Here is a 21,799-nt window from a genome sequence, read left to right on the forward strand (position 1 = left end):
GGGCACCTTTATCCATGTGGCGTGAAGGCCTGTTTGGGTGGGGGAGGGCGGGTTACAGCTATATACCTGTGATATGGGCACTTACAGGTTGCTACGAATGAAAACATATTGTCAAAATGTTTTCATTCTGGGATTCATCTTTTTAAGTAAATATAGATTTGATGTAGTAGTGCAGCTTCCTTTGCAGAGTGACTGTGTGCTTATATTTCGTCTGTGACGTTTGACTGATGGAAAAGCAGCTGATTCCATCTCCATCCATCCATCTCTGTCTCTTTCTGAGGATATATATTTGCTCAGGGTCATTAAAGCAGCAGGACAGTCAGTCAGTCGGGCTGGGAAGAAAAATCCTCAGGGGAAATGAGGTGGATTTGCTCATTCAGACAGAAATCCAGCCTCCCCCTCATCTCCGCACTCAATCCTTTTTGTTTTATCTCAACAACGTTATCTCACATCCTCGCAGAGAGACTGAAGCTCAGACCCTAAGTGTTGGGGGGGGGGGGGGGGGGGGAGAACAAAGGCCAGTCACATACATCTGCTCTCATGCTGGATCGGGCCTTTCCAGCTGCCATAGGATCGCAGGTGAATCTCATGTGTGCCCCCTCTCATGGTGGAATTAGCACAATTTGGTGGGTATCATGTCTATAATTGTATGTCACACTTGAAAGGGATTAGATCTATTCCCCTGGATATGCTCATTTTAGAATTCCAAATTTATGTACATTGTTGCTTTCTGTATGTGTGTTATGTTTGTTTTGTCTGCCAATAATGTGGCTGAAATGGAGGAGCTATGCCACCTGCTGGTCAGTACTGTTACTACAATAGCATAGCTCATTTGCACTATTTTGCAAAATTACAAAAAGTGAGCAATAGGTGAACCAGCAGGAGGGTGTGTGTGTGAGGCAGGACTTTCAAACAGCAGATTTCAGTTTTCACCCATTTTTAACCCATGAAATGCAGATTTATTACATTTTAGATGATCATTTTAATATTTACACGAGCATTTTGTGTGTCATCAAAGTATATTCATATCCTTTAGGTTCCAGCTCAAAACAAACACGGCTAACTTTGTGGGTTCTCCTCAAAAACTTGTTTGCTTAGCAGAAATAAAATGTAATAATTTGATGTATTTTTATTAAAGAGAGCCATTTTATACATTTGCAAATAACATTATAACTGAATCAACAGGTTTTTCTTTCATGTGTTTTCCATGCAGCTTTATCATTTCTTTTTTATATTCCACACATATTGTTAATGAAAGGAATTGGCTGCTGTAATAGTTTGAATATGAGTATCTGGCACAGGGGAACTTATCTTAAGCACTTGTTATTTTATAGTTGTCAATATTTAATCTGAGCTACACCATAAACGTTTAATAAATATTCTTACATTGCATAGTTTGCAAAGCAAAGACGCTACTTTGATGTGCAAAGGTCAGACATAACTATGAACATCAGCATTTAAAGACATCAGCACATTAACTTTAGCTCTTTACTGCATCAGCAATCCCGACAGACAGATATTAGCTTAGCCTCACTCATCCCATCCAAAACTCAAGTTTATATTCCTGTTGCCTAAATGTGTCCAGTAGAAACAATAACGGAACAGCAACAGCTCAACCTAAGCAAAGATATAACTGTGTTTAATACACGGTTTATTGCTAAATATGAAAGATATGTCTACACATTACTTCCCAGTTTTACAAAGAACTACAAAGCTCGAGCTTTAGCGTGGGCCTGCAGGAGGGCTGCTGTGTCAGTGTGGGAACCTTGCATGGCGATGGAGAGTGCAGTTTGTCCACGCTGGGGAACGAAAAAAAAAAGAGAAGGACAATAATGAGTAAGACTTAAGAAACTTACTCTGAATACCTATCTAGCCAGGCACATTATACATAGGCTTACTATAAACACCCTTTCGTAACCATGCTAACAATGCTGCTGTTTCCTGTTAGTCCAACTAACTATTTACTGACATTTCAGCCTAAATCCAGAACCTCATTCCAAAAAAGAGAGTGATGTTAGTTTCCCTTATAACGATGGCAGGCACAAGTCTATAGGAAGATAATTGAATTGTTTTAAAATTTGATTGTATTGTGAAAATACACTCAGTATTGTATTAGTTATCGCTGAATTTCATGCCGTTATTGTTAATATTGATCCCCTTTCAGCGATAAGCTGCAAATTTTAGTTGTACCACAGCAATGGTGTCAGTAATGATGGTTGGAGTAGTGTCAGAAAGTTTTTGATGTATTTATTATTGTTCTGATAAGTGCACCATATAGTTCAGAGAGCTCGTGTAGGGAGTAGGGAATGGGCGTGTTATTTGGACACCATCAACATGTTGACTTTAGCATTGAGCTAAAAGAACAGCCTCAAAGGCATTCTACTTAGGCTACAGACTCTTCATTTTGTTTATCATTCATGTTTGATGCATACACACAGCGAAATTGTATTTTTTTGTTTATTATGAGCTCATTATTAATTCTACTGTAGACCAGCATGTTAGCATGGTCATGTTGATGTTAGCATCTAGCATGGGTAGCATACTCTTGGTTTTGTTGATATTAATATTTTGATTATTGCACAATAAACTTATTTGGTATAACCTTATACTTTGTAGTTCTACTGTAAACAGCAGGTTAGCATTGTATCACGGTGTAGCACTGTGCAGCCTCAAAGGGATGCTGGGGCTAAACATGAGCTTGTTTCATGTAATGACCCTGAGGTGCGATTGAAGACTCCCAGAGAACAGATTAAAACCCAACACTGTGAAAGGTTAAACTTTCATTTATTTAGTCTAATGAGTTATAATTTAATTAAGGTAATGAATCTGAGTGTGAGTGAAGGTGAAACGTTTTGAATCAAGCTGGGACCCATGTGATTGAAGGTCTTTTTCTCTCTTTTAAACTTTAAAGGCAGATGGAGTCAAAAGCAGAGGGACCATTTTGCATCCTTGTCACTGCTCTTTTCGCTGCCTCCCATCGCTTCAGACTGGCAGATAAGGTACTGTTAGCGGATTAACTCATCTGAGTCTCTGCCCATTAAGACTGGGAAAGCTGTATTTAGCTGCATCCAGACTGTCAGTCCACCCACGTCCACACTGTGTCAGTCAAAACATTTAAGCATTCATCTAAGCTCCCTTTTGAGCTTAGTTATGTGAATACAAAAGTGGAAATAGGGTAATGTTTTAAATAACACTGAATTCACTGGGGAAATGGAGTATGAGTCGTCATACAAACGCTACAGTATTTTGAAAAAAGTCAATACACAGTTAAATGTTATTTTCTTGGAAAAATGAACATACAAAGGCAAATAGAAATCTGTACCTTACAATATTGGTTAGTGTGAAAGCAAAACTGCTTGTCCTCTATCTGGCTGAAGGGTTTGGGGATAAATCTAACAGTGCATTGTCTATGGGGTTTTCTGCAGTATCACCTTGTCAGTCAGTGTGAGATCACACTGGCTCCTCTCCAGCAGCAGCCTTGCGATGTGTGTGTGTCCCCTCTCAGCAGCAAACATCAGGGCTGTGTTTCCCTGGTTGTCCTGGATGTTAGTGTCCGCTCCGCAGCTCAGCAGCAGGCGAACCATCACAACTCGCCCGTGTCTCACCGCCAAGTGCAGAGCTGTTTGACCTGTCTGTGGAGGGACAGACAATTGAAATATTTACTGAAAACCTAATGTATCTTTCCCACTTTGTATGATTTATTTTTGCTTTGTATGTACATGATTTATAGTGCACATAACTTCCAGTATACATTTCTACATAGTGTGCAGTGTAAACAAATCAGGGGATGACCCTGTGTCAATGTAAGTTATTTATGGAGTACATACAATTTTCTCTCGACTGCATAGAAAACTGGAAAACCTTGACATCTCACTGCTATCATTCATTTTCTGTCCTTACTTGATGCCACTATTCACATGAATACAAAACATGTTACACTTAATATATGCTCACATCGGTTGTGTTACCTGGCTAGAGCGAGTGTGGATGTTGCCCTGTTCCATCAGCTTGCGGACCACCTCCATCCCACCAGGTCCGTCAGGTGCTGTCAGTGCGGCCAACATTACTGGCGTATAACCTGCGTTGTTCTGAAGATTTAAGTCACTCACACCTGTTGGAGAGAGAAAATTCATTTTTCTCTGTATTTGAAGGCACATTAAACTTCTCTGGCCCACACGATGCTGTTACCTGTGTCCAGCAGCATGCTGACAATGTTGTAGTTACAGTGGGATACACTATAATGCAGCACTGTGTTGCTGTTGTCGTCAGCCAGGTTGACTAAGAAGGCCAGTAGAGAAGGGGTGTCCTTCTTTACTTCTCTCAGGTACACAGCCAACCTGCTGGCTACTGACGACTCCTCTGCTGCTGCACTGAACCAGTGCTGAAAACACACCACCAGGGCCTTCCTCTGCAAAAACAGAAGGCAACATAGGAACAATGCTAATAGTTACATTTTTGAAAGTTATTTTTAACTGTTAACACTGCATTGTTGATTTTTTCAAAAAATTGTTTGCGTTAATATGTTAAGCCACTGAAACTGTTTACAGCTAACATATACAGATCAACATTAGCATTTATTTAAAGTCCTGCCTCTGTACATCCAACACATTTAAGTCTGTTAAAACCTCAAACGCTCTCTTCAGACACACCTCCTACTCTTACCTCCATGTATAAATACTAAATTAATATTCAATATGATATTGCTTTATATTACATATTTATATTCATATACTTTTACAACTAAGTTTTGTTCTACAATAAGAAATGCTGTAGCTCATTAGCTTGTGAAACCTTTAATACCAGCTCTCCTTGAAGCTCTGCTCTTTTCTCCAGTGTCACATTTTACAAGCTTGTAGCTCACTTTGTCTATCTGCCATCTGTTGCTAAGCAGGTTTGGAGCTGAGGGGAGTTGCAGAGTTGAGTGATAATAATCTGCCTGTATGTCAACTTTTGTTGACATACCCCCAACCTTCTGGTTGAGAGACGACTGACCCTACCAACTGAGCCACAACTGCAATAATTCTGCTTACCATGTCTTCATTGGGGTTATCCATGTTGTCCATGTGATCTTTGAGGAACTGACAAGCAGCCACAAAATCTGCAGTCACTATCCCCCTAAGGGAGAAAAATAAAGAGGAAATAGATCGATTTTCCCAAAGAATTTATTCCCATGAGATGACAGAAAACACAGGAGCTATTCCCTGAAGAGTAAACATCGGATAACATTTTCCAAACATCACTATAAGCTGGTGCTGCTGTAATGCACAAATAAAGTTTATCTTTATCTTTATAAGACTGTAGTTCCAGTCCTCTCACCTGGCCCCAGTGGTGGTTTCTGAGCCTGAATGACCCTCCATCTGTTCTCCTGGGGACCTGGGTTTCATCTTGGCTGTTTTCTCTTGAGTCTCAGCTTTGACAGACGCTTCAACTCCATCTGTCTGCCTGGATCCAACTGCTCCTGATATCATCTCTCTGTCTGGGCTCATTTGCTTCTTTTCATCCATCCATCTCTTGCCTGGGTCAGCGTCCACCTGGACATCAGCCATCTCCCAAGGGCTGATGAGTCCCTCCTTCTGCTTGTGCTGGTTCACACTGTGCTGCCCATCCAGATTTCCTCTTGAGGTTGTTTTGTAAAAAGGCAGAGCAGAAAAATGATGCAGCTTTCTTGCAAGTTCATGCCTTTAAAAATAGACATTTGTATTTTCCTGTGAAGATTCACAGACTCAGCAGTCAGCAATAAAGACAGTTTTAACATCTCCCCTCCTTAGTTGCTGAATTGGCAGTTTAGAAACAAGTAACTATATCTCTTCCAACCAATCTGACTCAGTCAGAGACAATAAAAAGGCTCATTGGACACTCTGAAAAATGACAAAACTGGAACTCAGATTTTGGGAGTCACCGCTTTTTTGTCCCTTTAATGACAACTTTAAAGGGAGTGGCAGTCATCCTTCATTGTGTTTTTCTCAGTCAAATGACAGTAGCTAAAGTAACCTCACCTATAACTATGGTTTCAAGCAATAATCATAACTACAAAGGTTGCTAATGTCAGAGTGCTATTTACTAACCTTTCATTAACGCCCCCAGAATGTGGGCTTTCAGACATCAAGTAACATCCATCTGTCCTCATGATGGATTTAGAGGCTACATTGAAGACAAACACAAAAATTACAATGAAACATTGAACTTTTCACAGTAAAAGGTAACATGTGAGTCTATTTTTAACACATGAGCATCATAATGTTGCCTTAAAGGCTTAATATGCGATTTTGATCCAGCAGATGTCACCCTTGAGCCCCAGCATGAAACCAAAACAACTTGCGCTGCATTGTTGTGTTAGCATGCTAATGCTAGAGATCTTTATTATGCTCGTATCTTCACACTGCATGTAAATTTACCCGAAATGAGCGTGATCTAGAAACACTTATATGACATTCAATTAAGCAGTGAGTACAGTATGTTATTCTTCTTTTCTCTAGTCCCTCAATTAAATAACTTTTATACACGAGGGGATGAGCCGGCCGGCTGGCTGCAAACAAACTCAAGATAGGACTCGGAAAGCTCGGAAAACATCACAGACAGTGGGACTCGGATGTTACACTTATTGTAGACAGTCATTACTCACAGAGTTATTTTCAGAGGATATACTTGATTTCTCTTATATTTAAGTGTGAAAAATTGCAGATTAAGCCTTAAATGGTAGCAGATCTAGATTTTCAATATTGACTTTTGTGTTCTTTTATTAATTCCAGACATCTTTAATGTGAGACATATGTAGATATACAACTTTTAAGAAAGATTTCTGAAGAGATTCAATGTTCCCTTACTGAAATCATTCAGAATTTTTGGTTAACCAGCAGCAAAAGTCCCCCCATAAACTGGCCCTTATTTGTGTCTTGGTACAGCTTTTAGGTTTCCACGGTTGTTGGCATAGGTACCAATTATAGCTCTATTTTCATCCATGACAGAAATTTGGACAACCCTTTGGGCCCCTTCATATATACTAGCTTGATCTATTTAATGATTGAATTAGGTTTTAAAGATTAAAATGGGTTTTAAAAGTAGAAATTTGGATTTCAGTCTAGAATAATCTGTGTATTTACAGTAAATATTTATTTAAAAAATGTTTTGGACTTTCAGTAAAGAAATTGCCCGATGGGTCTTGAGATCACTCGTTTTTAGAGAAACCATATTGAATACACTTCTCTCAGACATTCACATTTGCTATTTCAGCTAAGCAGGAAGGGATTTTGGAATCCTTAAGAAGATGAAAGAGAAACAAAAAGATTAAATCAGTGTAAACACATGCCATGAGACAAACAGACACACTCCTTTCAACATAAAGCTCATTGAACTTACTTATCTGTAACATGGATGACAAGGAAGTAAAGCATGTTTGAAGTTCAAAATGTGTTTTTTCAGTTATTTACAGTGATGTAAATTGCTTAATTTAACCAATTGGTTGCGGTTTGATGCTGATTTAACCTCTGAAGGGGACAGTCGATATTTCAGTGGATTTCCAGATAACTGATAATGGATATTAGTGAAAGTGTCTTCTTCTGTGTGCTAGTAACTTTAACTATCAACAATACAGTGGACGGATGAGAGCAACCGGATTGTCATGTACAGAGACCTGTTGGTAGCTATTAATAGAAAGCTAATCAGAGTCAGAATGCATCACCCTAAACGCACGCTTGATGACTATTGCTCTCCACTTCGACTGTTTTCCACGTCCCACCAAACTCAGCTCAAACGTGATTGGTCAAAAGAAGTAACAGACACCAGAACTCTTCCAATCCAAAATCTTCAACCTACAGAATATGCATTCACATTGAAGATGTTTGTTTCAATAGATAAATCACAGTCCTGCAAAGTAGTCAGGATTTAATCACTGAAATGATAAAATATACGTTATGTGGAGTACAATACCTCCATGTTGACTCCTCTCATCATCCCTGTTTCCATGCTGGGTGTAATAGGAGGTGAGGATGTCAACAAGTCCTATCATCTCCTGCTGCAGAGAGTTGACTTTAGGATCTGGGTGCTTTAGAGGTTTACTCTCCTCTTGTGAATGATGGTCTGAACACAGACACTCCCACTGCTGATCCAGGAGCCGCTTGATCTTCTTGACATGGTGCATGACCATAGCTGTTTCTGAAGCCCCTATAAGTCCAACGGACTCCAATGAGCTCTTTTCAGAGGAATCAGAGTCTTTTCGTGGACTTAGTTGTTCATTTGTAAGAACCGTTCTTGCAGAGTTTGATGCATATTGACTTCTTGACACTTGATTATTTGGTTCAATGGCTCTCACCACTGTTTCATCTCCATCCTGGTCTACCACCACTCTCTCCGCACGGACCCAAACTCCAGGATTTCTGACCAGATGCTCAATCTTTTCCTCCTTTCTTCTGCTCTCATCCTGCTGTTCCTTTAGCAGTCCTAATGCTCTCTGTAGCTCCAGGCCAGTCTCATGAAGCTTCTGCTCTAGTACAGCTACCTTGGCCTGCAGGGAAGTCACCGTCAGCAGCTCATCCAGATCTGTACTAGTCCTCCACTCATGTGATGGATTGGAGCATTCTTGATGGAAACCATTATTTCTAGGGAACATAAGGTGACTTTCATGTCGTGGCCTTTTGATGTCCGATATATCATAGTGGATTGAGTCTGTGCTACCATTAATTGAAGGAGTTCGGATATTTTGATTCAGGCCCAAATGTAGTCTTTCCCTTTCCTCCTGAAGGATACAGATCTGGGCCCTGAGCTCTGGAATTACCCTCATCTCCAACTCAAGCTCTCCCACACGTTCAAGGGCCTCTGTCAGGCGCCTCAACAACTCTGAGCAGTCCTGTGGTCGAGGGCTTGCTGATGAGTAAAAGACGTCTTCACAAGAAATATTCCTTTCTTCAAGGTTATCCCTGGAACTTCGGAGGCTTCCAGGGTCGTCGGTGGACTCTGATCCCTGTCTCAGCAGTACTGTAAGTGGAAGACTTGAGGCACGGAGGAGATGAGGTCTGATGTGTTCACCTAAAGGTTGCTCATCAAACTCCTTGATTCTGGCTTCCATCTCCGCCAGGGATTTGAGCCCTGTAGGAGAAAGTAGCGTCCTGTGATCATTTGCCCAGGATATGTAGTTGTGATGATAGGTATCTGATAATTTGGACCTAGGGCCAAGAGCTCCAGTAGAACCCCAGGGACTCGGGCGGTAGCCACACGCAGAAGGGTTGAGGTTCCTGGGTAGAGTGCTTGCCCTTGGGCCCTTGTTTCGACGCTGGATGGGGACTCTTTTGATTGTGTTACCCTTCTCTATGTCATCCACATATTTCAGGAAGTCCAGATCGAGTTGGAAGCCATAAGGGGTTTCTACCGAGTATGGGGGCTTCCCTTTTATTCCATTTTCCGTTGGTTTATGTTGTCTCTCCATCATCTCTCTGTCTTCAGTTGTCCAAGCAGTTTGCTGTCACATTATCTGTTTGGACCAGTGGTATCTGAAAAAACACATTCAAGGTTGAATTAAATCAAAAACACATTTGATTTAAAAACACACAACTTGTAGGGTATTATTACATGTAGCAGTCTTGGTTATTATGTTATCTAATAAAATAATGAAGCCATTCATAAATTCCAAAGGGGCAAAGCAGATACATTAAGGCACTAACTCACATTAACATAAGGTTTACTTGTGATATTTTTTGTTGGAGATTAGCTCTCAAATTTATATCCAGATGGGGGAACACTCAGTACAGCAGTCGTCTCTTTTTGTACTCCAAATTGTGCCGCACAGCTCTACACAAAAACATCAAATTACGCTCTCTTTTTCCCTCCCATTCCCTTTTTTTTACCCAAAGACTTCTGTTTTTCTCACACTCTCCCTGCTTCATTTCTTCCATGCACCAAGACAGCTATTATTCAACAGTGGCAGACCCGAGGTTCCCTTGATTACAGCCCTGCCATCCAGGATGAGGGCTGAAAATAGCTCTGGACCGTACAGCCCAGCAGCTATGGCCAGCGGAGAAAAAAAGTATACTCCTACAGACATAAAAACAGACAACCATTGTTGTGAGTCACTACTTTCCTCTCATTCTGCGCTCCCCTTGCATCCTATTTCAAAACCTCAGTTCAAAAATCAGTTTAATAAGTAAACCATACTTATTAAACTGAGTAAGTTTCTCGTGTCTGTCACGTTTTTGCTTGCATAAATTTAAAGTATTTGACTATATCGTCTTCAGATACTAGTATATTCTAGTATTCATAGTAGTTAATTCAATAAAAAGTCATTGTTTCTCTTACCTCTAAGTGACTCTCCCTTTCTCCAGCCCCTCCACCCCCCTCTCCTGACCACCAGCCTCTGTGGCAGCTCATCGTCCTCTCAAGACACCACAGCCACCGAGCCACAGCCCCAAACAATGTCAGCTATGCAGTAAACAGACAAACACCACCAAATGGGCCTGCTGGGAATTCTGACCTCCATCATTCACACACTCTCTGATGGACGGCAATAAACAGCAAGAAATCCTTTATAAACAGACATGGACCTACACATTTTCACAAGCTAAGAGGGGTTAACACTGACATATATTTGTGTCTATTTGAAGTAAAAGACACGTGCATTTAATGTGCAAATGTGTGTTAGACGCCTGTCCCCTGTCTAGTATATTGTCATTACTTGTTCTCAGAAAAAAGAAAACAGGTCATTAAAGATAATGATTGACATTCCAGTAACACTTAAATGCTACTTCAGGCTTTGTTATTGTTTAACATTTTGGGTTATTATAGCCTACATAGATGAAAACCTATTCTGTTGGTAAGTGGCTGAAGATTCTCAGTCAAAGAGGTGACCGACTTGGTTGAAGGTCTTAAAGCTATTTCCCCTCTTGTTTCATCATTTCTTTGATTCAGACATGTTCAAGAACTTTAACCAAGTCCATCTGCCTTTTGGATTAAATTTGAATTCTCTTCTAAAGAGGGCTTTGGATCTGTTTAACACACTGAGATATCATGCAGTTTTATAATGACTCAATTTGGGAAACTCCGCTTATCTAGTAGATAAGAACACTGAACTTATTTGTCATGATCTATAAACGTTTTTTTAACAAAGCACAACTCCATCTGACTGTCTGTTCTGTTGCTGTTACAGAAACCTAATACATGTGTTATACATTGAACCTGATACAGTTTGTATGTTGTTATGCCAGTAGGGTTTTATGATGTTGAGAGGAATGTGTCAGCACTTCAGCTGACAAGTCTAAGTTTAGCCTATACATGTGGGTGTAAAGCTAAAGCGTATGCCATGAGCCAACACACATACTTTTGTTTTTATTTTACAAACTAGTATTGGATTAATCAGTTGGATGTCTTTTGGATGTACTTAGAATCAGCGAGACACAAGATTATCTTTTTGTTATGATGATCAAGGTCTGGAGGTTGTACGATAGTTAGATCAAACAAAGAGAGTAGTAATGTTAGCAAAGGCCGTATTCAAAGCAACTTAATCAGCCCTGTACAGCAGAGCACCTGTCACTGCAGACATCTCAATAAGTCTCTGCTCAGACATGACTATGAAAATGCAAGCCATGGCTGCAGTTCAACAGAATGGAAAATGTTCAGTAGACAGACATACCGGTACTTTGAAGTTAAAAAAAAAAAAAAAAGGGGGGGGGGTTCTTGAAATTAAAAGTATACACTCAAGATTATGGGGAGAGTAAATGTGGTAACATAAATGATATAAGATGTTTCCTTAAAGGGGACATATTGTGAAAAAATCCACTTCTACAGTGTTTTTGAACATATATTAGGATAACATGAGTGTCTACCAACCCACAAAATGTGAAATAAATCCATCCAGTCCTTTCTTTGTAGTCTGTATAAGTCTTACAACATAGAGAAAAATGCTCCGTTTCAAATTTGCTCAACTTGTGATGTCACAAGTTTAATGCCCCTTCCCTCCCCTGACATCTCCACCAATGGACTTCATCCCCAGCCTACAGCAAAACCGTTGTGCAGGTCCGCCATTTTTATTCTCGCTACAGAGGAGTGATGTCTACCGGGAAAACTTAGGGGGGCTCATCGCAACAGAGCGTTCTGAGAGAGCTGGTTTATACAGGGTCACAAACCTCCTCTGGTGCTTGATTCATGTTATATTTTGATCAAAGCACAACACAGATGTTTCATTTAGACCACAGGGGACTGTTTGAAAAGGTGGAAAAGGGCTATAATATGTCCTCTTTAATGTATAGACAATAACATTGATACTTTTGGTAGTCTTGAAGCTAGAGAGGGACAGATAGCTCAGCTTAGTTAGCATAATGACTGTTAGCAGGGCAAGCAATTAGCCTCTCTTGTAATGAGACACAACCTCTTGTAAAATTTCAGCAACACCTAATTTTAGCTGTTTTTGAACAAATTACAAATAACGTGATCACTGTAGGTGCTTGTCTGCTTATCTGTGTAGCCTATACAGCCCAGTTAGCTGCTAATCTCCTGGCTGCTGCTCCATATCTGTAGGATGAAGTATCAGTCTTTTCAACTCTCTCAGCCAGAATTAGAATCTGCGCAAAAAAATACATTACCACTTCTTTAACTTCACATCAGTCTACTAATTCTCAAAAAAACATAAGAAGGGAGTGCCAATAGCCTATGTCGGGCACCCCATGTACAGAGGCTATAATCCTCATCGCAGTGGCTGTGGGTTTGAATCCGTCCTTGGCCCATTGCTGCAAGACATCCCCTGCTCTCTCCTCCCAACACTTACTGTCTCTCTTCAGCTGTCCTATCAAATAACGGCAAAGCGGCTTTAAAAAGAAGAAAAGAAAGCTGTATATTTCACATTACAATACACACATTTGTAAGCTATATACTGCATGCTCTCACAAAAATGAAGTGAAATCCTTTGCTATATCCCACAAGTTTCATTAGTATAAAAATAGACATACTTTTAAATGTATTTCTGACCAGGTTACCACAAAGGAAACAATCTTGCAGAGTTAGGGTTTAGGCAATTCCCAAGAGTCATTGCCTAACTCTCCACATTTCTGTGGCACAGGTTTTAATTGTATATGCTTGGAGCAGTAGGCCCACCTCACAGGAAACCAAAGAAATGAAACGTAAAATATTTGCCTTACCCCAGACAGGCCCCAGCCAAACAGCACAATGCTAGAGTACTGCTGCCTGCGCACACATTGAATTAAAACTCAAGTTAGGTATTGGAGAGAGTCTGATGTTTTCTTATGACAAAAAAAAGTTTTCCTTTGTATTCATCTGAAGTTCTTGTAGTATTTCAGTGAAGGGAATGTCAAAAACATTTTAAGCAAACTTCATGTAACAAATCCCACAATAGCTTACATTGTCAAGTGGGTGAATGTGTCCTTTCTCACACGGACCTTTGAGCTCCCTGCATCAGCGCAAACCACATAATCACAACATCTCAATCCACAACATTCTTTACCAAAGCCACAAATTAAATATGAACTCATGACACAGAGAGATGGGCGACCTCTCAATGAGCAGTGATACATGTTTGAACAGCAGCTTGGATGAAATAACTAATTCGGTTTATGGCTGATTTCTTTAGCTAAATGACTGATATCAATATAAGGATACTAATGTCAGTGGGTCAGAAAGCCACTTTGATTAAGATTAAAACTGTCTCAACAATTCCTTGGAATACTATACAAAATGTGGACATTCAAAAGGAAGACACCTACAAACTTTAATGGTCACTCTCACTTTTTATTTAGTTCCCCTTCAGATTGACAAAAGAATACTGAAGGTACAGTATGTCCCTACATTTGGTACACACATTCATGGCACCCTTACAAAGAATTATAATACTTTAGTGACTCTTTCATCTCTATTAATAGTTACTGTGTACAGAATCTGGAAGCAAGGGACTCATTTCTTTGGGTGCTAGAAGGATCCTGATTTGAATTCCGAGTAGTATAGTCCATTGGCATAAATGTTGGCATTGGTTGCATGCAGAAAAACAGTCTTTTTAGAGTGCCAATGAGGTAATTGAGTGGTTGTAATATAGTTCTGGTACCGATTGGTTATCATCTGGTGATGACTTAGCAATTAATTAATCTCCTTAAAAGGACAACAGTCCATCATGTCTTCTCTCTCTACTCCTTGTTCTCAAGTGCTGGCAGACTGTAAACAATGATCACCTCATGGAAAAGGAAGTCTTGGCCCTTTAATCCTTTACCTCTGAATATATTGCTGGCAACACCAGGGGCCCTGAAATATTGGATGCTATTTCATTGCCCATTGTTTCCAAGATGATGATCCTTTGACTTTTCATCAAGCATCAAATTTTGAAATAAAGTGCTTGGAACGGACTAATACTTGTTTCCCGTCAATTAAAAACACTTCACTCTACATGTCTTAAGTCCAAACACACACATGCACACAGATGGCACAGCCAGTAGAAGCCATGTTTGGGTTCAGTATCTTGCCCAAGGACACATGAGGACTGGAGAAGCCAGGAATAAAACCCCCTGATCTTGAGTAGACGATCCACGCTACCTACTGGCCATGTTTTGGGTCATGACTAAACGCTGGAAAAGCTAATTATATCATTTGAATCAGCTTTACTTTTTGTTCAGTGTTAATTATCACTTTGTGTTGGTGCTAATTAGCAAACAGCATGCTTCAGGTGTGTTGAACAAAACTGTGGGGCCTATGCTTTATTTTGATAGCTATTTATTCTCTTTCATTGTGGATCCTTCACACATGAAGGCTCTGTGTGCTGTTCCCCCCTCTTTTCGCAATCTGACACCCTGGATGCCAACACAAACAGGCTGAAAACAGTAATTGTTTTACATTGTTAGCCAAAGGCACCAGTGTACTAAGTTAAGCCTCCAAGAGCTGAAGAGTCATTTTTTTAAATGAATACAAAATGATTCATGAAACGTCTTCTGTGTTCTTGTTGTTATGGGTTCACTCAGGGTTAACATGCAGAGCTGTCAGTATGTTATCTTTGTCCCAGCCACCCACATAATTGTACTGTGTGTTTTGTTTGAAAAAGTTTATATCAAAATTGTAATTTGTGGATTCCTAACCTTAAGAAAACTTCAACAATTACATTTAACAATTAATTATTAGATTTTTCTGATTTCCGCCATCTGCCTCTCTTTTTTTTTCCTGTCCCTCCATTGGTACAGTATGTAATTCTACAAGTTTCCCTGTCTATGTTGTTGTTCCCGGAAAAACCATTCGTCCCCTCAACTTTTTGGCTACTGCCTGTTATTTCCTTCCAGCGCATAACTCTAAACCTTGTCTTCTGTTCAGAGTTGATATAGAAATCGAAGCCAACTGTTTGGACTCAGATGGAGCAGCAGGGGAAAAGCGAGCCTGTCTGTTTTTCTCCTGTTAGACTCACATTTCTCACTCGCTGTCTCCATAAAGACTTCTGAGAAATCCCTCAAGTTCTGTGATCTTTTTTCTGCTCAAATGTTTTCATCTTGCGATTTTGGACCACTGGAGATGTCCAACAGCAACAGGGTCAGGGTTGCATTGTGGCATCTGAGCCTCATTGGGTGGTATGTGGAGCCAAAGCCTTTTGGATGAAACAGCTGCCGGGGCTTCACGCAAGGAAGAAAGCTGTGGTATGTTAACATGGCAAGGTTAAAATAGAAAGTCTGCTGCTTTGTGTGTGTTTGTGTGTGTGTGTGTGTGTGTGTGTGTGTGTGTGTGTGTGTGTGTGTGTGTGTTGCATGTCTGTAGCTTGCTTATAAAAATAAAGTAATTGAGATGTAAATGTGGTTAAACATTTAATCTCTTTAGGGCAATGTTTTATTCCTCAAGGTCTGATTAGTATTCAGTACAGGCCCAGAGTTTCACTCTACACAATTTATAAAATCACTTACAAGTCAAAAGCTTTCCTGACCCTGAATTAAGATCAGCCCATCCCGTTATTGAAGACTTTCAAGGTCAGCATTCAGCATCTCTGCTTTGATTAACTATCCAATCCAATAGTCCTCCTCTGGCTCAGAGATTTAAGATGAATATTTAACCAGGACTTACCTTGTGACATGTGCTCAGGCTGTTTCCTCCACTCTGTCTTGCTGATGTGAGGGTGTGTTTGTCTGACAGTCTGCTCTCAGCTCAGTTCAGCTAGTCCTCCTGTCTTCTGAGGGGCAGGGAGGTGCCTGAATGGAGAGTGGCATGTCCTGGCTGTTTGGAAAGTGCCAACGTGCAGCAGCCCCTGCTGTAACAGAAGCTGGGTTTGCTTGTGTGTAAAAGAGAGCACAGTGCAGGGAGGGGTTTGTGAACATGCCTTCCTCTAGTACAATCCATCCAACGAGACTGACAAGTGGGAGGGTAGACATACAGACGGCACTCTCCTTCAAACGGCAGCCAATAGGAGCTCAGGAGGTGTAGCCGGCTGGGTAAGACAGCAGCTCTTCTGGGATGGAGGTGACAACATGTCAAAATATGGAGCACCTAGGAGAAAGTACAAGAGTCACTTTACTGTGTACCGTCCATGATCCTCTCAGATAACACTAGTGACTCATCGACCCCCCTCATTCAGAATGTGTAACCCTATCCCTTGAAATGTGGTCTCTGCCCCCTATAATCAAAGAAATAGGGGGGAGAGCAGAGGGCTTGGTGGCATTCATGGGGGTTAATTCTCTCAATGCATACCTCTCATACTTTTGGATCTTCTTTTAAACTCCTAACCAGCATCCTCCTTTGGGGCACCAGCAGCATGCTAGAAAAGTCTTTCCTCATCTCCATATACAGGCTGTGGATAAATGTGTTGTCATTTGTCAACAAATTTATTGTAAAGACGTGAAAATTGCTTCATTGGCCATGCTAGTGGCATAGTTGAATGAATCATAATGTCTGTATTTGACAAACTATTGGCCATTCCATAGTTATGGTTCAGACCAAAGTATCTAATGAAGTATGGGATAGATTTATAATACATTTTGCACATTCATTTTCCCCAAAAGATAAGATTTCCAAACACTAGGCAAAGACAAAGCACTAGAACTCCACAGTCTTGACATTTACTGGTCAGTTAACAGTCATACTGACATAAGGGACCTGAGACGAGTCAGATTGTTTTTAGAGACATTCATGGATCCCAGAGGATAAAGACCCTATATAGACCCTATCGATCTCCCAGTCTTTTTTGTGGGTAGTCACCAGTGCATCAGCGTTAAGGTTTATCAGGGAAATATCTCATTATTTTAAATATGGAAGTACAACACAACACTTTCAGAAGATGTTCATGTTCCCCAGAGGATAAAGCCTCCGTAACCTATCGTAACTGATCTCCTTGAGGGACCTCTGTGGCTCGAAGTTAGTTTACCAAATAAGATATCCCAAAATGAATAGATTGACTGACTCTTAAGTTTGTAAAGACATTTCATTTCCCAGTGCCATTATTTACTGAAGCCAGTGAATCAAGGTTTTGGGTCTTAAGACAGATAATCCATCATTCACCAATTGGCCTCACACAAAGCAGCTGTAAAATCCATTGTATTTTGTAGGCCATCTGGCATTTCCTACTTTGAAAATGAACATTTTAGCAGTGTCACTGTCATGCTGACTGTACTTATGTAATTAGTGTGATTCTCTAGCTTTAAACCATGATAATACCAGCATGCTGGCATTGTAATTGTGAGCATTTTATCATGGTAGTATAGACATTTAAGCACAGTTCAGCACAATTTAAATTCACACTTGGACCTTTTCCCTTCTTTCTGATTCTGTATGAATACAGATCATCCTTTTTTCTCTCATTCACTCCTACAGTTTGTCTTCTAGCGTGAATGGAAATGTTTTTCCAATCACGTATTGCCCACAGTATGTGCCATACAGTGAAAACCATTTATGACAGTCTCTCCAGCTGGTAGCATCCGACTTGAGCTCTACTTGAGAGTAAGATAAACTTTGCAATTTTGAAAAATGTAAGAAAAGATGGAGTGGGAGAGCCTCGAAAAGAACTGCAACCACCGCCTTGTGCCCAACGACGGATGGAAAAGGAATTAGCAAGAATTAGCAAGAAGTACTCCTTTTCCATTACCCGAGCAGACAACTGACTCCGAAAGGGATTGTGGTTTGACTCAAGCTACAGAGAGAGAAAAACAGTCTTTATTGGACCAATGACTGCTTACGGACTGACCACATACTGCAGAACACTTGGCTGAAAGGCAAAAATGTTCTCCAAGGCTAGTTTCACAGAAAGATTTAGAGCTGCATTACATTTGAAGAGAAAAGAGGGTTATAAATGTACTTTGTACATGCTTAAAATATTACTTGAGAAATGAGTTGTTAACTATGAACTCTCAAAAAACATGTTTTGGGCCCACAGCGTCGAATGAATGAGGCACAAGGCGTTTTTCTTAAGTGAAAGCGTTATTACTAGTGCAAGATGCCTCCTGCTGGAAAGTATAGCTGGAGGCAAGTTAAATATGCCAAGAGGAAGGATTCTGTTGTAGCAAAAATCACTTGAGTTTTTGAGAAGCTGCATGGATTTCACTGTAGTTTCTGTTGTTGAAATAATCAGAGTATTTTACATATGCTGTTTCTCTATCTGGACAACTGTGCTGACGCAAAACAGAAAGAAAAGTTCAGTCGCTGTTCAGTCCACCTAAAGGTCCCTCACAGGCCTCATCTCCCCTCACTCTGCGCTGTTATATAACTGGCTTGTGGTCAGGGGAGTTACAGGTTGGGCTACTGCGGCATTGGCCAACAGAAACAGTGAAATCATGTAACTGTGACCTATGGATCAAGCCCATCCCTTTGACCAGAAGGCCACAGACCCTTGACAACCTGGGATTATTTAGAATTACAGATGTTTAAGTCCAAAGAAAGACAGCTGGAGTCCATACTGTCCAAGTTTACAACGAAGCTGAAGTTTCTATTAGTTCATATGTAAGTAGTTAAGGTCACAAAGTAGTTCACAAATTGAAAAGAAACTACAGTAAAAACAAAAGTGAAGAAAGAAAGACAGAGGCAATTAAATATAACCTATATACCTTAAAACTAAGGAACTACAAATACTGTATACAAATAGTCAATAAAAAATGTACGTTCATTTTTGGCAGCAGCTAAAGACATAACAGAGAAAGCATTTAGTATTACAGTTACTATAACAGCTTGTTCTTTTGGCCAAGACTTTAAAAAATCCCAAAGGTAATGTAACGAAACTAAATCTTAATAAGTTTGATTATCGTCTGTTTTAAATGTCACTGTCATTATCTGCTTATAATGGTAGACTGCACAGGGAAATGTCTCTATTTGAAAAACCAAATCACTCCAAAGTAAATAGCACAAAGCAACCAAAAGATTTTGAAAATATTTTCCATCTCTAACAACATTGAGAATGAGCAATGTAGCTGAGAAAATAAGCCCTCAGGTGCATTTATGTTGCCCTCGAGCTCGAAGCAGCTGCTGAGGTCTGAAAAGATGACTGCATTACATCACCACAAGAGGGTTTAAAACCATTAGGTTTGGACTTTAGGTGGAATCACTTACACAATTTCTTTTTTGAACAAATCACTCAGAGCTTCTTCAGTTCTCCTGAAAATGTATTTCCATAACTAAAAATCACTGTGCAGTTAGACAACTTACTCTAAGGTATATTTGAGGACTGTTTTGCTGTCTGCAAAAGGAAACTATTGAAGTACCAGTATATAGGGCATTGGGGTCCAAAGAGGACAAAACAAAAGCAACAAAAGCAAATTTTAACTTCAGATGAGAAGCATAGTGGAATAGCTTTCTTAATGCTAAAATAATGTACAATGCATTTGGTTGTTTGTCAGCTCCTGTCAGCATACATTTCAAACAGGGGTTCCAAATTGTAGTAGATAATTCCTGTGTCAATACTTCCTGGTTGAGGGGGGCAGGCCAAATAAAAGATTCCTGAAACCTTTTGCCAGTCAGGTGACCTGAGGCCTCTTTTTTATTGGTGTGTCTCGAAGCTGCACCCCACTTTCTTTGGCATCAAATTGGTGTTGTTCTAACGTTATGTCCTCTACTCTGATTGGACAGTTGACTTAGTCTGTCATGTTTTTCACATATTTTTCGAACAAACTTTATTAACACAATGCCATTAATAATAACCACAGACTCGCAACTATCACTCCTGACCTTTACTCAACTGAGCAACCAACGACACTCCTGTGTTACAGACTGTAGAGATTCTAAGAAACTATTATCATCAACATCCCGGTCCATCGGTGAGATATTCCACCAGCCTTCACCGTCTAATGGTATCATAAAAATAAAGCAGTCACATGTACTAAAGAAGCAAAATGTCCAATATTAAATGATCTAGTAAACAAACGATGTTCTGCCTTTTTCTGACATACGCAGAATGCTCAATGGTCACTGGCTCACTAACTCTCCTCCCTTTGTTTACCACACATGCCCCCTGAACTCCTCAGGGCCCCTTCACTGTATGTTTTAACTCTTTGAACTCAGGCCGCTGCTGTTCTGTCACAGGTTAACCTGATGTGCACCTACAGATTCTTCTTACATTGAACGTTCTGACTTCGCCCGCTGAAGTCAGAACTGTGGACAGTCTTTGATGTGTTCATGCTAACCTGCTTTCATATGTGTAGTTAACATTTAACAGATGAGGCCAGGAGTTAATACTAAACTAATACTCCCACTTCATAGTGGATTGTACTGGATAGTGCACTAGACCTGTCAACCATGAGACTTTAGGAATATAGAAGATATTTTAGAAGTCTCTTCATACATTGAATTTTCATGTATTCAATTTTAGCTGAATATTTCTTTGTATAATGTCTTTATATTATTTTGTAGCTCTATCCTCATTTCTGCCATTCTACTGTCTTTTTGCTTTTTGACTTGTTTGTTATAATTTTTGTCTTTGGAGATCGGATTTCGAATAGTGCTTTCTAATTAAAGCTTATAATGATCAGAAGTACAGGAGGGAGTATTAGGGTTGTCTCCCAGTTTGAAGATTTAAAAAAAGAAGAAAAAAACACAAACAATTTTTTTTTTTTTTTTTTTTACTTTTTTTTTCCTGGAGAGGAAACAGATTAATAAGTGGTGAAGGGTATGTTTCCTTTACCAAACCACCGTGCGTAAGAGGTGTGTTGAACAATACATAAAGACTGGTTTGAAAGCTATTTATGAAAAGGTTCCACTACAGAGATTGAAAGTGTTCATTATTTATCATTTAGAGGCAGCATTTTGAATAAGAAGTACTTCTGTTTTAGTTTTGCATTTTCCGTGAAAAACAGTCCATGATACACCATTTTTTACATTAAACCAAGTAACAGCAGCAATAAAAAAAACCTATTTTAACAGGCAGAAACCTTAAGCAGAACCTGACTCATGTTGAACAACCATGTTTGACTTGCAGAAAGGGACATAACATGACACAAAAATATTAACCTTATTGAATTAATTGAAAAAAATGTCAACAAATGTTGCGAAACCAAGTCATGACCATCAATCTTCGCTACAATAACAGAGAGTTTCGTCGGCCTCAGCACAGTTGACACAGAGTCACAATGACAAAAAGAAACAAGTTTCAAGATTGAATCATGTTAATGTGTAGGCTATGTACTCTCAGCAGGCTATGCTCCTCCAAGCGGGCGGCCCAGTCTCAAATCCGACATGTTGCTCCTTTTCTCCACTCTCTCTGTCCCCCATTTCAGACTAATTCAAAGATGACTTTAACAAAATTACAGTCAGACACACTCCACAAAATTCTGTCAAATCATTCTGGTTCCTTTTCCTGTTAGTTTGATTATTGAACATTTTCTCAAGCGAAAGAGGACCAAGTGTTTGCTGTTTGGGCTCCACAGTTGTGTAAAGA

General features: G+C 39.9%; 1 protein-coding gene across 1 annotated transcript; it reads right to left on the reverse strand.

Annotated features, from left to right (window-relative positions):
• Nucleotides 1-934: 934 nt before the first annotated feature.
• Nucleotides 935-16,288, reverse strand: LOC109997598 (KN motif and ankyrin repeat domain-containing protein 4). The gene is made up of 9 exons (XM_020652136.3): nucleotides 16,015-16,288; nucleotides 7,927-9,482; nucleotides 6,066-6,141; nucleotides 5,317-5,616; nucleotides 5,031-5,115; nucleotides 4,189-4,408; nucleotides 3,969-4,111; nucleotides 3,432-3,632; nucleotides 935-1,799 (listed from the first exon to the last, which is right to left on the reverse strand). The coding sequence occupies exons 2-9, from the start codon at nucleotides 9,419-9,421 to the stop codon at nucleotides 1,707-1,709; spliced, it is 2,613 nt and encodes an 870-aa protein (XP_020507792.3). The 5' UTR covers nucleotides 9,422-9,482; nucleotides 16,015-16,288; the 3' UTR covers nucleotides 935-1,706.
• Between the last annotated feature and the right edge of the window lie 5,511 nt (nucleotides 16,289-21,799).

Source organism: Labrus bergylta, chromosome 4 (assembly GCF_963930695.1).
Source record: "Labrus bergylta chromosome 4, fLabBer1.1, whole genome shotgun sequence".
Lineage (NCBI taxonomy): Eukaryota > Metazoa > Chordata > Actinopteri > Labriformes > Labridae > Labrus > Labrus bergylta.